Source organism: Strigops habroptila, chromosome 3 (genome assembly GCF_004027225.2).
Source record: "Strigops habroptila isolate Jane chromosome 3, bStrHab1.2.pri, whole genome shotgun sequence".
Lineage (NCBI taxonomy): Eukaryota > Metazoa > Chordata > Aves > Psittaciformes > Psittacidae > Strigops > Strigops habroptila.
In genome coordinates, this window is record NC_044279.2 from 557478 (window position 1) to 577518 (window position 20041).

Consider the following 20041-nt stretch of genomic DNA (forward strand, 5'->3'; position numbering starts at 1 on the left):
GGGGCGGAGCGCGCTGACGTCACTGCGCGCAGGCGCGGCGCGCGGGGCTCTGTGGTGCCGCCGCCATCGCTGCCGCTGATGGCGGAGCCGCCGCGGCGGCCGCGGGCGCTGCTGCTGGCCGGGCTGGCCGCCGCCTACCTTGCCGCCTTCGGCTCGCTCTACGTGCAGATCCCCGGTACGGCGGGGCGCGGGGAGGGGCGGGCCGGGGCTCTCCCGTGCGGCGGGGCCTCTCGCTTCCTGCAGCCCCGCCGCGGGGGTCCCGGCGGGCTCCGGGCCCGCGCAGCGCTGAGGCGCCGCGGGGCTGAGGTGCCGCGGCTGCGGCTGCTCCGGGCTCCGGCGCGGCTCGCCCGGGTCTGGCCGCCTGGGCTCGCCCCAGGGCTGCTCCGTGGCCAGCCCGTGAGGAAATGGGTTTTCCATGAGGGAATAGCGGCTCCGGGTGGATGCCAGCGGCGTGCCCCGGGGCTCCGCGCCGCGAGCAAAGCTCCTTCATAGCCGGTGTCAAACGCACGGGGAGCGGGGCCGGGCGCGCTGAGAGCGCTTTGCTGGGGGCCCCGCGCTGCGGTGGGGCTGAGGCGCTGGGATCCGGGGGGACGGAGAGGTGGGACCATGGGAACATCATGGAGCTCAGCCCAGCCAAGCGCGGGGCCTGCCCCTGGGGCAGGGCAGCCCCCGGGGTCAGAGAGACCCTTAGCAGAAGAGAAGGCTCCTGAAGGGAGCCCTTAGAGCAGCTCCAGTGCCTAAAGGGGCTCCAGGAAACCTGGAGAGGGGCTTTGAACAAGGCCCTGTAGGGCCAGGCTAAGGGGAATGGCTTTAACTTGCCAGAGGGGAGACTGAGATGAGCTCTGAGGCAGAAGCTCTTCCCTGTGAGGGTGCTGAGGCGCTGGCACAGACTTTTCCCAGAGAAGCTGTGGCTGCCCCATCCCTGGCAGTGTTCAAGGCCAGGTTGGACACAGGGGCTTGGAGCAACCTGCTCTAGTGGAAGGTGTCCCTGGATGAGCTTTAAGGTCCCTTCGACCCAAACCATTCCATGACCCTATAAAAGCCAGCGTTGAATGGGGACAACCTGGAGCCCCTCTGTCAGCGCCTGGAGGAGCGGGGGGCTGCTTGGCAGCCCCCCGCTCCTCCAGGCGCTGGCAGGGTGGGCTCCCAGTGTGCTGCCCCACACTTGTAGGTCTAAAAGTGCTTTTATCCCCCTTCCCACCATCCCCTTTCCAGGTCTCTATGGAAGAGATGGCATCCTGCCTGCCCGCAGGGTGCTGCGCCTCAGCGGGAAGGGTCTATGGGAGCAACTGCGGGATTTCCCCACCCTGCTGTGGCTCGGGCCCAGCCTGGGTTTGGATACGGAGCTGGGAATGGAGCTGCTCTGCCTCCTTGGTGTGCTCTGCTCCTTCGGTGCCTTGCTGCTGGAGCCCCTGAGGGACAGCCTGGTCTTTGCCTTGCTCTGGGTGCTCTACCTTTCACTCTACCAGGTATGAGATCCAATGGGAGGGGCTTTGTGGAGCCCCGCAGGGGTTGGAATGGGATCTAGGAGGGCAAGGAGGTGACGTTATTCCATGAACACCATCTCATGAGCTCCTGGCACACTCAGCTTCCCCCTCGGAGCTGTGGGAAAGGTGCTGACACCTCCTGGGCTCATCTTGGTGGGTACAACCTCATCCTTGTGCCAGTTCTTGGTGCTTTCTTGGGATAAACCCCCCCCGGACGTGCCTGCAGAGCCGATTCCCTGCCTTGCCAAGCCTTGCCAGGGCCCTTATCCTAGGCTCCAGGCTCTTTCCCTGTATCCCACAAGATCTGTGCCCCCCAGCCACGAATCCACCCTCCTGAGCCACTTCCTGCTGGTGAGTCAGATCCCGCCGTGCAGGCGGCAGGAGGAGGGATTGAGGGATCCTCTTCCCTCTGAATCCAGGGAATGAAAGGAGGAAATCCCACCTCTGTTCAGGGGTCCCCCCAGCCCTCACCGCTCCCTCCTCCTGGAGTCTGGGCTGTGTCTGGCACTGGTGGCTGCAGGGATTGCTGTTGGGAAGCTGGGAAGGCGAGGGGCTGGCTGCAGGAAGGGGGTGTCTCCGTGCTGGGGGCCCCGCTGCGGTGCTCTCACCCCCCCGGAGCTGTCACGTGGCAGAGGCAGCGCTGCCGAGCTCCGCGTCCCAGGACAGGCAGGCTGGCAGCTGGCAGCGACTCGCTGCCCCGGCCAGCGGCGGGGAGGGCAGCACCCCTTGGGTGGGAGGGGGCTCCGGGGGACCTGCGCCCATGGGGGCTCTGTCCCAGCGTGGCTCCTGGGCCGCGTGTGCCTCTGCTCCTCCCGCCCGTGCGCCGCCGGCATTCCTTCCGCTCGCTCCCTTTTAAGGTGATGCTGGAGAGAAAGTCCCTGTTCCTGCTCCTCGGAGCAGCCTCCAGCCCTGAGCCCGGGCTGCTGTGGGAGCTGCTGCTCCTGCTGCCCTCCTCCTGCTGCTCCTGCTGCCCTCCTGCTGCACTCCTGCTGCCCTCCTGCTGCTGCCCTCCTGTTCTTGCTCCTGCTGCTGCCCTCCTGTTGTTGCTGCTCCTGCTGCTCCTGCTGCTCCTGCTGCCCTCCTGCTGCTGCCCTCCTGTTGTTGCTGCTCCTGCTGCCGCCCTCCTGTTCTTGCTGCTCCTGCCGCCCTCCTGCTGCCGCCCTCCTGCTGCTGCCCCTGCTGCCCTCCTATTCCTCATGGCTTTACCCTGCCCGAGGGGAGATTGAGATGAGCTCTGAGGCAGAAGCTCTTCCCTGTGAGGGTGCTGAGGCGCTGGCACAGACTTTTCCCAGAGAAGCTGTGGCTGCCCCATCCCTGGCAGTGTTCAAGGCCAGGTTGGACACAGGGGCTTGGAGCAACCTGCTCTAGTGGAAGGTGTCCCTGCCCGTGGCAGGGGTTGGAGCTGGAGGGGATTTAAGGTCCTTCCCAACACAAACCATTCCATGAGCCCATGAGTGACGCTGCTGTGCTGGAGCTGAGCGGGGCTGGGCTGGGCTCTTGCACACACCTAACCATGGAGCCTCCTCTTCTCCCCCAGCACCACTGGGGGACATGGGGGAGTCTGTGGCCACCCCAGGGCCATGGGGCATGGACTGGGGCCCGCTCCTGCCCCATTCCCTGCTCACCACCCCCCCTTTCTCCCGCAGGTGGGGCAGGTTTTCCTCTACTTCCAATGGTAAGTCAGCCCCACCTCATCCCTCCCTTTGGGGGGGGGCACCCTGCCCAGGCAGCAGCAGGGGCCACAGCGCTGGGTGCTCCCCCAGGGACAGTCTGCTGCTGGAAGCGGGGTTCCTGGCCGTGCTGGTGGCCCCCCTGCGCCTCCTCTCATGGGGGTCCCCCGCCTGGCGCCCCCACGACAGCGTCACCTTCTGGCTCGCACGCTGGCTGCTCTTCCGCCTCATGTTCGCCTCGGGGGTGGTGAAGCTCACCAGCCGCTGCCCCACATGGTGGGGGCTCACAGGTGAGGGGGGGCTGCGGGGCTCCCCACCAGGCAGGGGCACTGCCCTGAGCCTCAGCCTGGGCCCCCCATGCCCATAGGCAGCCGCCGTGGGCAGCTCTCGGGTGCTGGCACAGCCCCGTGCTGGCTCTGCCCGCCCCGTGCCACATCAGTGTGACCCCCCCGTCCCCCCCAGCGCTCACCTACCACTACGAGACGCAGTGCATCCCCACGCCGGCCGCCTGGTTCGCGCACCAGCTCCCGGTGTGGTTCCAGAAGCTCAGCGTGGTGGGCACCTACGTCATCGAGGTCGCTGTCCCCGTCCTCTTCTTCGCTCCCATCCGCCGCCTCCGCCTCTTCGCCTTCTACAGCCAGGTGGGGGGGCAGGGACGGGCCCAATCCTGCTCCTTGTGCCCCCACGTGCTGTGGGGCTCCCCAGGGTGGGGGGCCTGGCTCAGGCCATGGGCAGGGCCGGGCCCCTGTGGGAGCTGGGGTGGCCGTGGTGGTGGTGGGGTGCCGGATGCCCTCTGCCCCCTACCACTGTGACACCCCAACCCTTCCTTTGCTCCCCCCCAGGTCCTGCTGCAGGTCCTCATCATCCTCACGGGCAACTACAACTTCTTCAACATGCTCACCATCGTGCTGGCCTCCTCCCTGCTGGATGAGGAGCACGTGGGGCGCTGGACGGGGCGCAGCAAGAGGAGGAACACAGGCTGTGAGTCTGGGGTGCCCAGTCTGGGGGTGGGCTCCCACGTCTGCCCTGTCCTGGGGTGACAGCGGGGGGGGGTGGCTGGTGCTGCAGGGACTTGTTTGCCCTCTCCCTGCCGTGGCACTGAGCTGCTGTGCTGTGCCACAGCCTGGCCCCCCAGCCTGGGCTCCTTCCTGTCCACGCTGCTGGAGCTGAGCACCTACAGCCTCCTGCTCTACTGGAGCATCCAGTACTTCGGCCTGGAGATCAGCTGGGAGCAGAGGCTGCTGGAGTCCAAAGTGGGTACGTCGCGGCGGGGGCTGCGGGCTCCCCGTGTCCCCGCGGTGGGAAGAGGCTCCTCCTGATCTCCAGGGGCTTTTCCTTCGCTCCAGCCTTCACCTACCACGAGTTCACGACGTGGCTGCGGGCAGTGACGCTGCCGCTGGTGGGACTCGCCTTCCTCTCGCTGTCCTGGGAGATCCTGGCTGCCATGTACCGGTACGGGACGGGACACCCCGGGCTGCGGGACAGGACACCCTGGGCTGCGGGGGGTCCCCGAGGGAGGGATTGCTGCAGGGAGGGATGCTTGGGTCTGGTGGAGCTGGGTGGGAGGGCTGGGCCCTGGGGCTCTGTGGTGTGGGGGCCTTGTCGTGGGTGCTGGGAGCATTAGAGGGGGACTAAGCCCAAACACAACCACAGGTTGGGGGAGACTGGATGGAGCAGCCTGAGGAGAAGGACTTGGGGTGCTGGGAGAGGAGAAGCTCCCCATGACCCGGCTTCAGTGTGTGCTTGAGCCCAGAACCCCCCCGTGTGCTGGGCTGCACCCCCAGAGCGTGAGCAGCAGGTCAGGGAGGGGATCCTGCCCCTCTGCTGCGCTCTGGGGAGACCTTAGAGCAGCTCCAGTGCCTAAAGGGGCTCCAGGAAACCTGGAGAGGGGCTTTGGACAAGGGCTTGTAGGGACAGGCCAAGGGGAATGGCTTTAACCTGCCAGAGGGGAGACTGAGATGAGCTCTGAGGCAGAAGCTCTTCCCTGTGAGGGTGCTGAGGCGCTGGCACAGGGTGCCCAGAGAAGCTGTGGCTGCCCCATCCCTGGCAGTGTTCAAGGCCAGGTTGGACACAGGGGCTTGGAGCAACCTGCTCTAGCGGAAGGTGTCCCTGCCCGTGGCAGGGGTTGGGGCTGGAGGAGCTTTCACGTCCCTTCAACCCAAAGCAGTCTGATGTATCTCCCTCTCTGTAGCTGTGCCTGTGTCCGTGGCTGCTTCTGGAAGCTCTGGGCCACGCTGCAATGGGCTGTGTTCGCCACCGCGGCCATGGGGGTCTTTGCCATCAGCTTGGTGAGTGCAGGGATGGGGTTTGGGGAGCAGGACATGGCCTGGGCCCCCCACACTGCGGTGCTGGAGCCTCTCTCTGCCCTTCCCCAGGTGCCCTTCACCTACATGGAGCACGAGTCCAACGCGAAGCTGTGGCCCGGCATCCACCAGGCGTTCGGCGCGGTGCAGCGCTTCCAGCTCGTGAACTCCTACGGGCTGTTCCGCAGGATGACGGGTGTCGGGGGACGGCCCGAGGTGGTGCTGGAGGGCAGCTACGACGGGCAGAGCTGGACGGTGAGCACTGCTCCCCAGTCATGGGGCCCTCGGGTGGGAAAGGGCGTTCAGGATCATCCAGTCCAACCGTCCCCAGCAGTGCCAAGGCCACCACTAACCCATGGCACTGAGGCCTCGGCTACACGGGGTGTGAACACTTGCAGGGCCGGTGACTCCAGCCCTGCCCTGGGCAGCCTTTTCCAATGCCTGAGCACCCTTTGGGGAAGGAATTGTTCCTCAGCTCCATCTAAACCTGCCCTGGTGCAGCTTGAGGCCGTTTCCTCTTGTCCCATCCCTTGTTCCTTGGGAGCAGAGACCAGCCCCCTCCTGGCTCCATCCTCCTGTCAGGCAGTTGCAGAGAGCGAGAAGGTCCCCCCTGAGCCTTCTCTTCTCCAGACTAAACCCCCCAGGTCCCTCAGCCGTTCCTCATCACACTTGTGCTCCAGGCCCTGCACCAGCTCCGGTGCCCTTCTCTGGCCCCGCTCCAGCACCTCAATGTCTCTCTTGCAGTGAGGGGCCCAGAACTGACCCAGGATTCGAGGTGCAGCCTCAGCAGTGCCCAGCACAGGGGGACAGTCACTGCCCTGGCCCTGCTGCCACACTGGTGCTGGTACAACCACGGTGCTGTTCCCTCTTGGCCGCCTGGGCCCGCTGTTGGCTCATTCTGCCGCTGTGACACTCCCCCCCCCCCCCCCGGGTCGGTTTCCATGGGCAGCTTTCCAGGCACTTCCTCCCGCGTGGAGCCCTGCTGGGCTTGGTGTGACCTGGGTGCACTGAGCTTTGCTGAACCAAGGCCCACAGTCGTGTTTGGTGCCACGGGCGGGGGGGTGACTGAGGAACAGACTCCACTGGATCCAGGCATCCGTGTCCCACTGGCCTGTCCCCTCTGGGGGGCTTCGTCCCTCTGGAAGCACATGGTAACCCCAAAGCAGCTCTGGGTGTGCTCATCCCTGTGCCAGCAGAGCCGAGGGAGCTCTAGGGCCAACCCCCGCCCCACTGACACCCCCCAATCCCTCTCTTTGCCCCCCCAGGAGATCGAGTTCATGTACAAGCCGGGGAACGTGAGCAGGGCCCCCCCCGTGGTGGCCCCGCACCAGCCCCGGCTCGACTGGCAGATGTGGTTCGCGGCCCTGGCCCACCACAGCAGCAGCCCCTGGTTCAGCAGCTTCGTGCACCGCCTGCTGCAGGGCCAGGAGGACGGTGAGCGGGGCTGGGCAGTGCTCCGGGGCCACGGGCTGCAGCCCGGCAGCGCCGCGGGGTGCCCTGCAGCACCTCGGGGTGCCCCCGCGCCCGTGGGTGCAGGCTCCCGGCCGCAGCTAACGCCGCTCCTCCTGCAGTGATCCGCCTGGTGCAGGTCGATGAGTCCCAGTATCCCTTCAGCGCCCGGCCCCCCGTCTACCTCCGTGCCCAGCTCTACAAGTACTGGTTCACCAGCAGCGCCGAGGGCAGGTGAGTGGCACCAGACCCCTCAGCGCCCCCTCAGCACCCCAAAGCTGTTGAGACACCACCTTTGCATGCAGATAGTGCAGTTGTACGTCTGCTCAGGGGCTGGCACAGGCTGGATTTGGGACCTACCTGGGTTCATTAACTCGTCCTGCAGCTCCTCAGCACCCTGGGCTCTGCCCGGGGGCTGTCAGGAGCACCCCATGGCTGTGTGGGGTGCAGGGCAGGGTGCTGAGCTCTCCCACCCCACAGCCACCTGTGGTGGCGGCGGCAGTGGGTGCAGGAGTTCTTCCCCACCGTGTCCCTGGGCGACCCCACGCTGGAGAACCTGCTCAACCAGTATGGGCTGAAGGTAGGACCCCCCCCACGGTCGCCCCATGGTCACCCCGTGCCCCCCTGACCCCCTCCTCACCCCCAGCAGGACAAGACCCTGGCGAGGCGCCCATCGGCCGCGGTGCTGCCGCGGGTGCTGCAGTCGCTGCGCCGGCTCTGCCGCCCCGTGCCCGGCCCCACCATCCTCTGGTCCCTCTACCTGGTGGCGGCCACCGTCTGCCTCCTGCGAGCCCTGCGCCGCCGGCGCCGGGGGGGGGCACCCCCCACCCGCCACAAAGGGCCCCGGCGCGGGGACCCTGCGGACAGGGGGGGCACGGAGAAGAACGGGCACGTGCGGAGGAGGGAGCCCCAGGAGAGGGGCGAGAGCCAGGGCTGCGGGGACGGCCACGGGGATGGCCGCAGTGACAGCAGAGGGGATGGCCGCGGGGATGGCCGCCATGGCACCAAGAGGAAGAAGTAACGCCCGGAGCCACCGGCCCGGGCCCCATCTTCCACCCATGGACTGAAGGCACCCCGGGGTGCTGCACTAGTGCTGGTAGCACCGGGTGGCCCCATCGCCTCTGACCCCCGTGCTGTGGCTTTGGGGTGATGCTGGCACTGGGGGGGTGGGTATTGGCACTGGGGGGGTGATGCTCGGTGCTGGTGGGAGCAGCTTTGGGCAGCGCCAGCCCTTCCGGTTATGCCCTTGGCCACCACCAGACCCGTCTGGGTGCTCCCCAGCCCAGTTTGGGAGCTGCCCCCCCTCGCTGGGCTGCTCCCTGCTCTCCGGCGAGCTCAGCGGCTTCCTATGTTTTCTAAATAAAGCCTTTGACATTCCAGCCCCACGGCTCTCGCTGGGGGTCCTGCCTGCGGAGGGCCCCCCCACATCTCCCCTGGTGCAGGTGCCACTGGGGGGGTGTGACAAGCAGATTTATTGTATGGCCCCAGTGCCCCCCATGGCGAAGGGGTTGTGCCATGGGGCTGGAGTCTGTGGGGTGCTGAGGGTCTCAGTGTGGTGCCGTGTGCTGTGGGTCCCACTGCAGTTGTGCGTGTAGTACAGTGGGGGTCCCACTGCAGTACCGTGGGGTCCTGTGGTGGTGGGGGTCCCGGTGCATTGTGTTGTGTGGCGGGGTCCTGGTGCCTTGCACTGGGGGTGTCGGTGGGGTATGGGGGGGGGTCCCAATGCACTGGGGGTCCCATGTGGTACTGGGGCTCCTGGTGCAAAAGGGGTCCCATTGCGGTGCAGTCCCGGGGTTCCCGCACTGTGCCGGGGGGGGGGCCCGGCGCTGTGCCCCCCCTCACCAGCACAGCTCCCCGGGGCAGTACTTGTCGATGAGCCCCTGGTAGTAGCTGCGGAGCTGCTGCACGTCGGGCAGCTCCTCCTGCTTCGTGTACAGGTCGAACTTGCTGTGGAGCAGCGGGGTCAGTGCTGGGGGGGCACCCGGGGCCGAGCCCCCCCGTAGCTGCCCCACGGCCTCCCCCCGTCACGCACTTGAGCTCGCGCACCCAGGGCAGCATGCGCAGGTCCTCCTCATTGCAGAGGTGCAGGTAGTCCCCGTGAGCGTGCCACGGGTAGAAGGAGTGGAACCGCACCATGTAGAAGGCCTGAGGGCACGGGGATGGGCATGGGGAGGGGTCAGCTTAGTGGGGGGGACCCCATGTGTCCCCCCCAGCCCTGCACCCCCAACTCTCACCTCCTTGGGCAGGGCGAAGCCATTGAACTTCATGACTCGGTACATGTACTCTGGGGAGCGTTGGGGTGCAGCGATGGGGCCAAGCACCCCCAGAGCTGCACCCCCCAGCCAAGGGGCTCCAGGCCTGAATCCCCTGGGAAAGAGGGGGTCCCGGTGCCCTGTTTGGGGGTGATAGACCCCCCCCAGCTCCCCTCCCGTCCCTTACCATCGTGTCCCCAGGACATGAGGACGTTCTCCAGGCCGCAGTGGGGCTGGTACATCCCGTACTCAGTGCTGGGGATGGAGCCGGGTTGGGGGGCTCAGGGCTGGCATCTGCACCCCATGCCCCGGGGCTGATGTGGGGTGCAATGAGGGGTGTAACGTGGGGTGCAGCCCCCAGCACCCCGCCTCACCTGTACCGGGGATCCTTGCTGTCGGGGTTGTCGTGGAAGGTGGAGTCCCCGAACACCACCGACTTCTGCACCTTGCAGCCCACGGGGAAGGTGTCCCCCACCACGGCCCACTGCGGGGGGTGCATGGGGGTCCCTAACCACCGGAACCCCCCTGGACCCCATCCTGCCCCCCAGTCCCCCCCCACTTACCTGGGGCTCCCCAAACAGCACCAGCACCTTGCCCAGGTCGTGCAGCAGCCCCACGAGGTGGAACCAGTCTGGGGGCGAGCGGGGCCGTCACCCCCCCCGGATGTGAGCCCGGTGGGGGGGCTGGGGCGCGGGGCCCCCCCAGGCCCTACCTTTGTCGGGGTGTGCCTTGCGGATGCCCTCGGCTGTCTGATAGGCGTGGAAGGAGTTGGGGAAGTCCACGTCGGGGTCGGACTCGTCCACCAGCTCATCCAGCAGCGCCAGCACCTCCATCACGCTCATGCGGCGCTGCGAGCACGGCCCGTACTGCGCGCACTGCGGGGGGGCACGGGGGTGGGACAGTGCCCCCCAGCCTGCACCGGCACCCCAACACCCCCACCCCACGGCGGCGCTCAGGGAGCGGGAGCCCCTGTGCGGGGGGTGAGGAGGGGATGTTGGGGTACTGGAGAGACCCATTGGGGGTGTGGGGGGGTTTGGGGTGCGGGGGGGCCCTTTGGGGTGCGGGGGTCTTGCACCTTCTTGCGCACGAAGTCCACGGTCTGGTGCGTGTGCATGAGCCGGTACGTGTTGTACACCCGCTCCAGCAGCTTCCCCTCCTGTGTGCAACGGGGGGGTCGGGGGTGTGGGGACACCCCCCAACCCTGCAGAGCCCCCCGGACTCCCCCAGCATGGATATGGGGGGGTGCAGATGAGCAGGGACCCTCCAATGACCCACCTGGTGCAGGGGAACCCCCCAAACACCCTCTGGTGCACAACACCCTCCCCAGTGCCCTGTCTGATGCAAGGACCCCCCCCAAATGACCCACCTGTTAGAGGACCCCCCCAAACACCTCACATCGTGTAGGGGACACCCACCCACTGCTCTGTCTGTTGCAGGGCCCCCCACAATGACCCGCTTGGTGACAGGAACCCCCCAAACCCTCTGTCTGGTGGTGGGACCCCCCAGAGCCCTGTCCGGTGCAGGGACCCCCCGTCTCGCCCCCCCCCTCACCGTGTAGTTGCGGTACTGGTGCTGGGGCTCGGCCGTGCTGGGGGGCCGCTCCTCGGGGGGCTTGGATTCCTGGGGGGGGGACGGGCTGCTCAGGGCAGGGGGGCCCGTCCTGCGCCCCCAGTGACGGGGGAGCACGGGGGGACCCGAGGGTGCTGCCCGGCCTCACGTGGCACTGCACAGTGCCGTGCAGCCCCGCAGCGTGCCATAGCGTGTCGAGGCATGTCACGGCATGTCACGGCATGTCACAGCATGTCACAGCATGTCACAGCATTGCAAGGCCCTTGGGTGCAGCTGAATCCCTGGGTGCCACCCGACACCCCACATGTCCTGCACCCCCAGGACTGTGGGACCCCCATTCCCCCCCGGCACGTCCCCTGGGGCTGGAACCCACGCGGGGGTTGTCACCCCGCAGGGAGGGCACGGCTGTGGGTCCCAGGGGCTCCTCCAGCCCCCGAAAGGCGCCAGCCCTGGGGTGGGGGTCCCCGGTGGCTGCCGCCTGTGGCACAGGTCCCACGGGGGTGATACTTGTGGGGCTGAGCCCCACGGCCCCAAGGATGGGGGGGCTGCACCACCTGGGGAGAGGTGAGTGGGGTCTGCCCCTGTGTGGGGGGCGATGCAGGGGGGTCTCACGCCATGTGTGGGGCAGTGCAGGGGGGTCTCACGCCATGTGTGGGGCCATGTGGGTCCGTACTCACCACGCGTTGGCTGCTCATGGCGGCGGGGCCGTGGGTGCGCGGCTCTGGCCCTGCCCGGCCCTCCCCGGCTTTATCCCCGCGGGACAATGGGTCACCAGTTAACCCGCGTTAATGGTTCAACTGGGCCAGGGCAGGGGCCGGGCCTGGGCCGGGCGGCCCTGAACGGGGACCCCAAGTTGGGGACCCCCATCCATGGGTGGCCCCGGGGCTGCCCGTGGGGGGCAAAGGGACCCCCAGCCACAGTGACCGGGTGGGACAGGTCCATGGTGTGACCTTGGCGGAGACACGGGAGCAGGACTCGACCCACACCCTGGGGGACAGTGAGGAACTGGGGGGTAGGTGGGGGGCAGGACCCAGCAGGCAGCTGCCCGTGGGGCTGGGGACATCATGGGGAGCGCAGCCCCTCTGGGGACATACGGACATGCCAGGCCATGGGCATGCGGCTGGTGCATGGGGTGGCACGCACCGTGTGCACGGGGTGACATGCACCGTGTGCCTGGGGTGGCACGCATCGTGTGCATGGATTGACACATGCCGTTGGCTGTCCCCCTGCATGGGGACAGTCGTGTCCCCCACCCTGTTCCATGCCCCATTCCCATGGGATCCCCGAGCCAGGACCCCTCCTCACACCCTTTATTCTGCACAACGTCAGAGGCACCCGTGGGTGGGGGACGAGGGGCTGTGGGGGGTGTTCATGGGGATGGGGGTGCTCACGGGGTGTCACAGCATGGGGTGACAGGGACACCGGGGTGCCCTTGTGCCCACGGCCACCACTGAGCCCGTGGGGGCCCAATGTGTCACCAGTGGGGCTGGGACCATCCCTGCATGTCCTCACCGTGGCATCAGGGGACAGGGATGGGATGACACCCCAGCACCCGGTCCCAGCCTCACCACAGGGCTATGGGTGGCACAGGGGGTGCAGGGGGAGGGGACAGCACCTCTCCAAGGACAGGGACCCCTCTCCATGGCACCCAGCCTGGGAAAGGGACCCCCAAGGTGCTGAGCGCAACCTGGCACATACCCCCCCAGCTGGGAGAGCGGGGTCCCCCCTTGTGCTGCCCTTGGGTCTGGGTGGGGATGAAGGTGGTTCCATGGGGTTCCATATGGCTATAGGGATGCCATAGAGGTGCCATAGGGATATCATAGGGGTGCAGTGGGGCGCTGCAGCAGGCTCCCCCCCCGCCCCATGGCAAAGTGCTGAGTCAGCAGTTGCTGCTCTTGCTCAAGGCTGCTGTGGTCAGCAGGATCCTTGGTGCCCCTTGGACCCAACGTCGCCAGCCCCGGATGGGCCACCACGGGCCACTGCTTTAGCCATGGGCCGCCATGGGCCACCATGGGCCGCCATGGGCCATCACAGGCCACTGCCGCCACCATGGGCTATCACGGGGCATCAGAGGCCACTGCCGCCACCATGGGCCATCACGGGGCATCACAGCCCACTGCCGCCACCATGGGCCACCACCTTCATGCCCTCTCTGCTCCGCGGGGTTCCTGTTGGCGATGGGGCGGGAGCCCCTCCACGGGGATGCTCCGCGGCCCCCGCGGGTGCGCAGAGGCAGCTCAGCCAAGCGTGACTCTGGAAGTGCTTTAGTGGGGGTCCCGAGGGGCCGGGCTGTGGGGGCGGGGCGGGGGTGCCCCCGTCACCCGTAGCTGTGGGGGCTGTGGGGGTTCATGGGGGACGAGTCCTGGCGCCCCAACTGTCCCCGCAGCTGCCAGAGCCGGTGGCTCAGGTTCTGCACTTGGCACGTGCCCAGCACGCAGCCCACGCGCAGCAGCTGCGTGTGCCGCCGGCCACGCGTGTGCCGCGACACGTGTGCCGGGGGGGGCCACGGCGCCAGCAGTCTGTGCCGGGGAGCGCCGGGGTCGCGCGGTGCCGCGGGGTCCGCGAACGGGGACACCAGGGACGGGATCCGGTCCGGGGGCTCCCTGCAAGAGAGAGACAGTGGTCAGCGCCATGGCGGGGGTGCCATGAGGGGGAAGTTCCCCATGGAGAATGACCTGGGGGGGAGTGGTCAATGGGTGGAAGTGAGCAGCTTGTGCCCAGGCAGCCGAGAGGCCACCAGCGTCCTGGCCTGGCTCAGCACCAGTGCGGCAGCAGGGCCAGGGCAGTGACTGTCCCCCTGTGCTGGGCACTGGTGGGGCTGCACCTCGAATCCTGTGTCAGTTCTGGGCCCCTCACTGCAAGAGAGACATTGAGGTGCTGGAGCGGGGCCAGAGAAGGGCACCGGAGCTGGTGCAGGGCCTGGAGCACAAGTGTGATGAGGAACGGCTGAGGGACCTGGGGGGGTTTAGTCTGGAGAAGAGAAGGCTCAGGGGGGGACCTTATCGCTCTCTGCAACTGCCTGACAGGAGGATGGAGCCAGGAGGGGGCTGGTCTCTTCTCCCAAGGAACAAGGGATGGGACAAGAGGAAACGGCCTCAAGCTGCCCCAGGGCAGGTTTAGATGGAGCTGAGGAACAATTCCTTCCCCAGAGGGTGCTCAGGCATTGGAACAGGCTGCCCAGGGCAGGGCTGGAGTCACCGGCCCTGCAAGTGTTGACACCCCGTGTAGCCGAGGCCTCAGTGCCATGGGTTAGTGGTGGCCTTGGCACTGCTGGAGCAATGGTTGGACTGGATGAGCTTGAAGCTCTTTTCCCACCAGGTTCATCCCATGATCCCAAGGTTCTATGGGCTGGGATCCCTCCCCTGCAGCTCCCTCTGCTCTGGGCCAGGAGCAGGATGAGGAGCAGCACCAGGGCTGAAGAGCTGCAACAGGCACCAACACACATGTCCATGCTCCAGTGTCACAGCAACATGGCATGAGCTGCTCGTCCCAGCACATGCACACTGTATGTGCCCCTGTACACACGCAGCACACACGTGTCCCAGCACACACCCCTGCCATGACCCCTGTGCATACGCAGCACATGGGTATCAGGGCCGGACACCACGTTCCATGGGGCCAGAGGCCACATTCCTTTGGCGCTGTGGCTCAGGAAGCTCCCAAGGCCATTCCCAGCTCCCGCTGCCCATTCCCGTCCTGTTCCCATCCCATTCCCGTTCCCATTCCAGAAGCTCTGGCAGCCTCCCCATGTCCCAGAGCCAAGCCCTGGTGCCAGCATCTCGTGGGATCGGTGCCAGCATCCCATGGGATTGCTGCCGGCTGCGGGGTTCCCCTCCCACCCTGGCACACGGGATCTGCCCCAGCACATGGGATTGCTCCTGCTCCATGCCTGGGCCTCATCCCGGTGCTTTATGGGTGTCACCGGACACACCGTGGGGCACCCTCCGACCCCGGGCCCCCCACAGCTCCCACATGTGGCTCCTGCCCCATTCCTGCTGCTGCTCACAGCATTCCCATGGCCTTGGCTCCGGCACAGAGCTGGACCCATGGTCCCCATTGCTGGTACCTGCTGCTGGGGTCCCCACAATGGGGTCCCCATGTCCCCCAGGCTCCCACGTCCCCAGGTACCCCTTGTGTTGGGGACCCCCATCAAGGCACACTGATCTGTGGCCACACCAATGTGATCTCCCAGCCCATGTCCAGGGTTTGGGGTACCCCGTGTGCCCCCCATCAATCTCTGCACCGGGATGGGTCCCCCCCACATCCCCGGGTGCTGCTGCACTGGGATGGGTCCCCCCCGCACTGCCGAGTGCCCCCCGCACCGGTCGGGCTGATCCCTGCGGAGCCGGGCACGGAGCAGGCACATCCCAACCCCAACCCGCTCCTCAAGCAGCAACACGCGCCCGCGCGAGGCCGTGCACGCACACACGCACGCAGCCCCGGCACACGCATGTACACACATGTACCTCCCGCGGCCAGAGCTGCAGCCGCTCACCTGGCACACGCCTTGCACACGCCTTGCACATACACACACACGCTCCCCATCACCCCGCACACGTGTGTGCCCCACATGCCCCGTGCACACACGCAGGGACCACCCCGGCCCATCCCCCCCCCCCCCAGCTCCCGTCACCCCCATGTCCCAGAGGCACCGGCGTGGGGCAGGCAGCGGAGGCAGGTTGGGGTTTGTGGACCCTCCAGCACCCACCTCCCTGGGGATGATGGGAGCGGGACACAGACACGCGGGCACGGGACACGCAGACACGGGACACGCAGACAATGGGCAGACCGGGCCCTGCCCAAACCCTGCGGCTGGCAGGACCGACGGGCACAGGCTGGGGCAGGAGCTGGGCTCTTGAGGGGATAGACTGGGGGGCACAGAGACACCCCATACAGGGGTCTCAGACAGGGGGGGCACAGAGCTGCCTCATACGGGGGTCCCAGACAGGGGCGGCACAGAGCTGCCCCATACAGGGGAGCAGGCAGGAGGGTAGGCAGGGAGGGTACAGGGACACCCCATGTGGGGGGGGTGGACAGGGGGGCCAGAGCTGCCTTACACAGGGGTCATGGGCAGGGGGGTACAGAGATGCCTCACACAGGAGGCTCCTTGCTGCACCTACATGGGGGGGTAGGCAGGGAAGCTGGCAGGGGGGGCACAGAGCTGCCCCATAGAGGGGATGGGCAAGGGGGTGCAGAGCTGTCCCATAGAGGGGAAGGGGCACTGAGCCACTGCATGGAGGGGGCTCCTTGCTACACCTGTACAGGGGTGGCAGGCAGGGGAATGGGCAGGGGGGCACAGAGACACCCCACACAGGGAAGTGCGGCCAGGGGAGGAGCGGGCAGGGGGGTGCGGGATGGGGGGAGCGGGATGGGGGGTGCGGGATGGGGGGATTTGGGCAGGGGGTGCGGGGGGGCGGTGCGGGATGGTTGCGGGCAGGGGGGTTGTGGGCAGGGGTCCAGTCTCACCTGCGCCTGTGGGCTCGGCCGTGGGGCCGGGGCAGGCCGGCGGGCAGCTCCAGCACGCACAGCACTAAGCTGATGCAACCCAGCGCCACCGGCACCGGGGCTCTCATGGCGGGGCCGGGCCGGAGGCGGCTCCGGGGCTGCGGCGAGAGGAGAGCGGTGAGCGGCTGGGCCCGGCTCCGGCCCCCCGGTACTCCCCGGTGCCGCCCGGTACCTCCCGCTGCCGCCCGGTGCCCTCCGGTGGCCTCCCGCTGCCTCCCGTCCCGTCTCGTCCCGTCCCGCCCCTGACGTCCCGCAGCCCGTGGGGCGATGCAGGGTCCCGGGGGAGTCCCGGAGGGTCCCGTCGGTACCTGTGCGGGTCCCGGGACTGGGGATCGGGGGCTCGGAGGGCTCCGGGGGGCTCCGGGGAGTTCCGGGGGGTTCCGGGGTGTCGGTGTCCGGGGCCGCCGCTCGGGGCCGCCGCTCCCCGGCCCAGGTTAAATATCGCCGGGCTCGGCGCGGCCACGGGCGAGGAGGAGCCGCCGGCGCGGGAGGAGCCACGGGCGGGGGCAGCCTCAGAGACCCGCACCGGAACCCGGCACCGGCACCGGGCCGGCGGGAACGGGATGGGACGGGGCTGGGACATGTCATGGGGGGGAATGGGATGGGATGGGATGGGGACGGGGGAGCGGTCCTGGGGGCTGGGATGGGATGGAGCAGGACAGGGACAAGTACTCGGTGGCTGGGATGGGATGGGTTTGGGGGAGCTGTCCTGGGAGGGGCGAACGGGCTGGGATGGGGCTGGGATGGGGCCGGGACATGTCCGGGGAGTGATGGGATATGGTCAGGATATTTCCTGGGAAGCGGGAATGGGATGGATATGGGACATGCCCCAGGGGGTTAAATTGGGATGGAACTGGGGTGGGATGGGGGAGCTGTCCGGAGGTCTGGGATGGGATAGAATGGGACTCGGACATGTCCTCGGGGGGCTGGGATGCGGCTGGGACATGTCCTGGTGAGGAATGAGATGGGATGGGGCTGGGACATGTCCTGGGGGAGCGGGGATGCAGCAGGGATGGGGATGAGGGACCCGTCCGGGTGGTGCCCGCGCTGCTGGGACGGGGACGGGACGAGGCCCCCGCAGCACCGCGGGGTGCCCGAGCCGGGGCCCGCCCCCCCCGGGCTCCGCACGCGGAATCGCCGGGATCTTCCGCTTGATCCCGACACAAAAGCCCCGGGCAAGGGCCGGGGTTTGGTTGGGACAGCCCCTGATGGGGGGGGGGGGGGGGGCACAGACCCCCTGTGTGGGGACACGGGGCCTGGCTCTCCCGACCTCTTCCCGGAGGGAATTTCTGCAGCATTCCAGGCTCTTCCGCTTGGTTGTTGCTGGATTATTCCCAATGAGAAACAGGCACAAACCCAACGGGCTGAGCAGGAACAGGACCAAGAGCAGGAACAGGAGCAGGAATAGAAGCAGGAATAGGAGCAGGAACAGGAGCAGGAGCTGGAACAGGAGCAGGAATAGAAGCAGGAATAGGAGCAGGAACAGAAGCAGGAACAAGAGCAGGAGCAGGAACAGGAGCGGGAGCACCGGGAGCTGCCGTCACCGTGGCTGGACCATCCCGGTGCTGCCCTGTTCCTGAGCTGGTTCCAGGCAGAATTCCCTGTCCCTCCTCCCTGCGCCTGGTCCCAGTCGCGGAACCAATGACTGAGGTTCCGTGAGCCGGATCCCCCCCGGCTGAGGGGGCTTTGGGGTCGCTGCAGCCCCTCTCCCATCCCCGCACCCCAAAACCGCCCCGAGGGTCCGACCCCCTCCCGAGCCGGGGCACCCGCGGCTGCGGGGGGGCGGCATCGCCGGGGGGCAGCGGCGTGATGGAGGGAGGCGGCTGCACCCCTTGTCATGGCTGCACCCCGGCTGTGGCTTCATCCCATGTCACCCGTCATCCCATGTTACGCCTTCATCCTCTGTCATGGCTTCACCCCCGAGGCGCCCGGGCTCCGCTGTGTCCCTGCGGCGTTCCCGGAGCTCTCCTGCCCGCTGTGGCACCGATGGGGACACTTGGGGACACTCAGCTCCCAGCCCATGCAGCGGCTCTGCCCAAGGGCTCAATCCCAGCCCAGGGGCCGGTGCCGGGGTGACGGGATGTCCCGGGACACGCGGCTCACGCACGGCTGCGGGTGCCGGATCCATGTTCCCGCACAGGAACACGGTGGTGGAGCCGCTGGGGCACACTCGGCACCGTGCCATGGGCACGGGAAACAGCCGGGAACGGCCGGGAGAGGGGAGGGACGTGTCCTCCGGCCTGCAAACAGGGAAGGGGCCACATGCCCCCAGGAGCCTCATGGTCCCCAGTAATCCCACAGTCTCCAGCATCTCCAACATCCCCAGCATCCCCAGTGCCCTCAGGGTTCACAGTATCCCCAGCATTCCCAGCATTCCCAACATCTCCAGTATTCCCAGAGTCCCCTGTGTCCCCAGCATCCGCAGTGTCCTCATGGCCCCCAGCACCCCAGTATCCCCAGCACCCCCAGGGTCCCCAGTGCGCAGGATGGACCAGAGCCCCAGGGACGCAGGGACAAAGGGACACAGGGATTCAGGAATGCAGTGACGCAGGGAAACAGAGATGCAGGGGTGCAGGGATGTAGGGATGAAGGGGCGCAGGGATGCAGAGGCACAGGGGTGCAGGGATGCAGGGGCGCAGGGGTGCAGGGATGCAGGGGCGCAGGGGCGCAGGGGTGCAGGGGTGCAGGGATGCAGGGGTGCAGGGGTGCAGGGATGCAGGGGCGCAGGGGCGCAGGGATGCAGCACTGGCACACGGGACTGGGGGACACGATGACACTGGGCACCCGCTGCCCCAGCACCATGGGACCCATGTCTCCAACGTGGCTGCAGCCATGAACTGGTGTGTGGAAGCAGAGCCAAGGGGGGCCCAGGGCAGCCCCCACCATAACCCAGGATAGATCCCGGTTTGTGCGTGTGCCGCAGCCAGGGGCCGTGTCCGGCGCCTCTGAGCTGCCCCCGCCCTGCACGCGCCACACATCCCGATCCCGCATGGGAGCGGGAACAGGGAGTTCCTGCCGTGAATCATTCCCAGCCCCGGCTGAGCTGACGTGGAGCGTGTGTCAATGGCTGCTGGGCCTGCACCGGGAGCAGCCATGGGCCAGCCATGGGGCGCGGTGCTCCCGTGTGTGGTGTGGGATGAGGCAGGGCAAGGCAGGATGGGGTGGGCATGAGGATGGGATGGGGATGGGGTTGCGGATGGAATGGGGTGGGGATGGGGGTGGGATGGGGATGAGATGGGATGAGATGGGGATGGGATGGGGATAGGGATGGGGATAGGAGGGGGTGGGATGGGGATCAATGGGAATGAGATGGGATGGAATGGGGATGTGGATATGGATGGGATGGGGTGGCCATGCTGCAATCGATCCATGAGGGATTGACACCGTGTCCTCATGGGACCCCCAAACCCCCCCGCATATCCCACCACCAGTGGGGGGTATGTGACCCGGCACCCACCGTGTGACCCGGCACCCAACGGGACAGGGTCCCCACGCCCCAGTGAGGGTGCACACCCGTGGGGCCGCGTGTGACGGGGGGGCCACGAACAGCTTCGGGCTGAGCGCACCGGGGGGGTGCGCGCACCGGGGCCGGTGCACGCTGCGGCTGCGCACCGGGGGCTGTCTGCGCGCACCAGGGGCCCCGCGCATCCGCGTCCGTTCACACCCGTGTCCGCTCCCGCCCCGCTCCCGCTCCCGCCCCCCGAGCCCCCGGTGCCGCCGCGGCCCCGCCCCTTCCCCTCCCGGCCAATCAGGAGCCTCGCCCCGCCCCTCCCCGCGGCGCCGGCGCAGCCGCAGCGGAGCGGGCC

General features: G+C 67.8%; 3 protein-coding genes across 4 annotated transcripts; 1 reads left to right on the plus strand and 2 right to left on the minus strand.

The window, feature by feature from the left end:
• Positions 1-27: 27 nt before the first annotated feature.
• On the plus strand, positions 28-8288 carry LMF2 (lipase maturation factor 2). Of its 2 annotated transcripts, none has more exons than XM_030472090.1 (14): positions 28-175; positions 1216-1469; positions 3134-3162; positions 3251-3447; positions 3620-3798; positions 4000-4138; positions 4280-4414; positions 4504-4609; positions 5349-5445; positions 5533-5715; positions 6726-6894; positions 7032-7143; positions 7390-7489; positions 7556-8288. In XM_030472090.1, the coding sequence occupies exons 1-14, from the start codon at positions 79-81 to the stop codon at positions 7928-7930; spliced, it is 2172 nt and encodes a 723-aa protein (XP_030327950.1). In that variant the 5' UTR covers positions 28-78; the 3' UTR covers positions 7931-8288. The 2 variants fall into 2 exon arrangements, with proteins under 2 accessions (XP_030327950.1, XP_030327951.1); XM_030472091.1 differs by having other exon boundaries at positions 7559-8288.
• Positions 8289-8362: 74 nt separating this feature from the next.
• Positions 8363-11490, minus strand: MIOX (myo-inositol oxygenase). The gene is made up of 10 exons (XM_030472092.1): positions 11408-11490; positions 10713-10781; positions 10237-10317; positions 9874-10036; positions 9725-9792; positions 9536-9645; positions 9349-9416; positions 9144-9193; positions 8942-9054; positions 8363-8856 (listed from the first exon to the last, which is right to left on the minus strand). Exons 1-10 carry the CDS (start codon positions 11423-11425, stop codon positions 8748-8750), a joined length of 849 nt encoding a protein of 282 aa, XP_030327952.1. The 5' UTR covers positions 11426-11490; the 3' UTR covers positions 8363-8747.
• Positions 11491-12978: 1488 nt separating this feature from the next.
• Positions 12979-16808, minus strand: ADM2 (adrenomedullin 2). Its single transcript, XM_030472093.1, has 3 exons — positions 16544-16808; positions 16197-16333; positions 12979-13333 (listed from the first exon to the last, which is right to left on the minus strand). Exons 2-3 carry the CDS (start codon positions 16301-16303, stop codon positions 13048-13050), a joined length of 393 nt encoding a protein of 130 aa, XP_030327953.1. The 5' UTR covers positions 16304-16333; positions 16544-16808; the 3' UTR covers positions 12979-13047.
• Positions 16809-20041: the final 3233 nt, after the last annotated feature.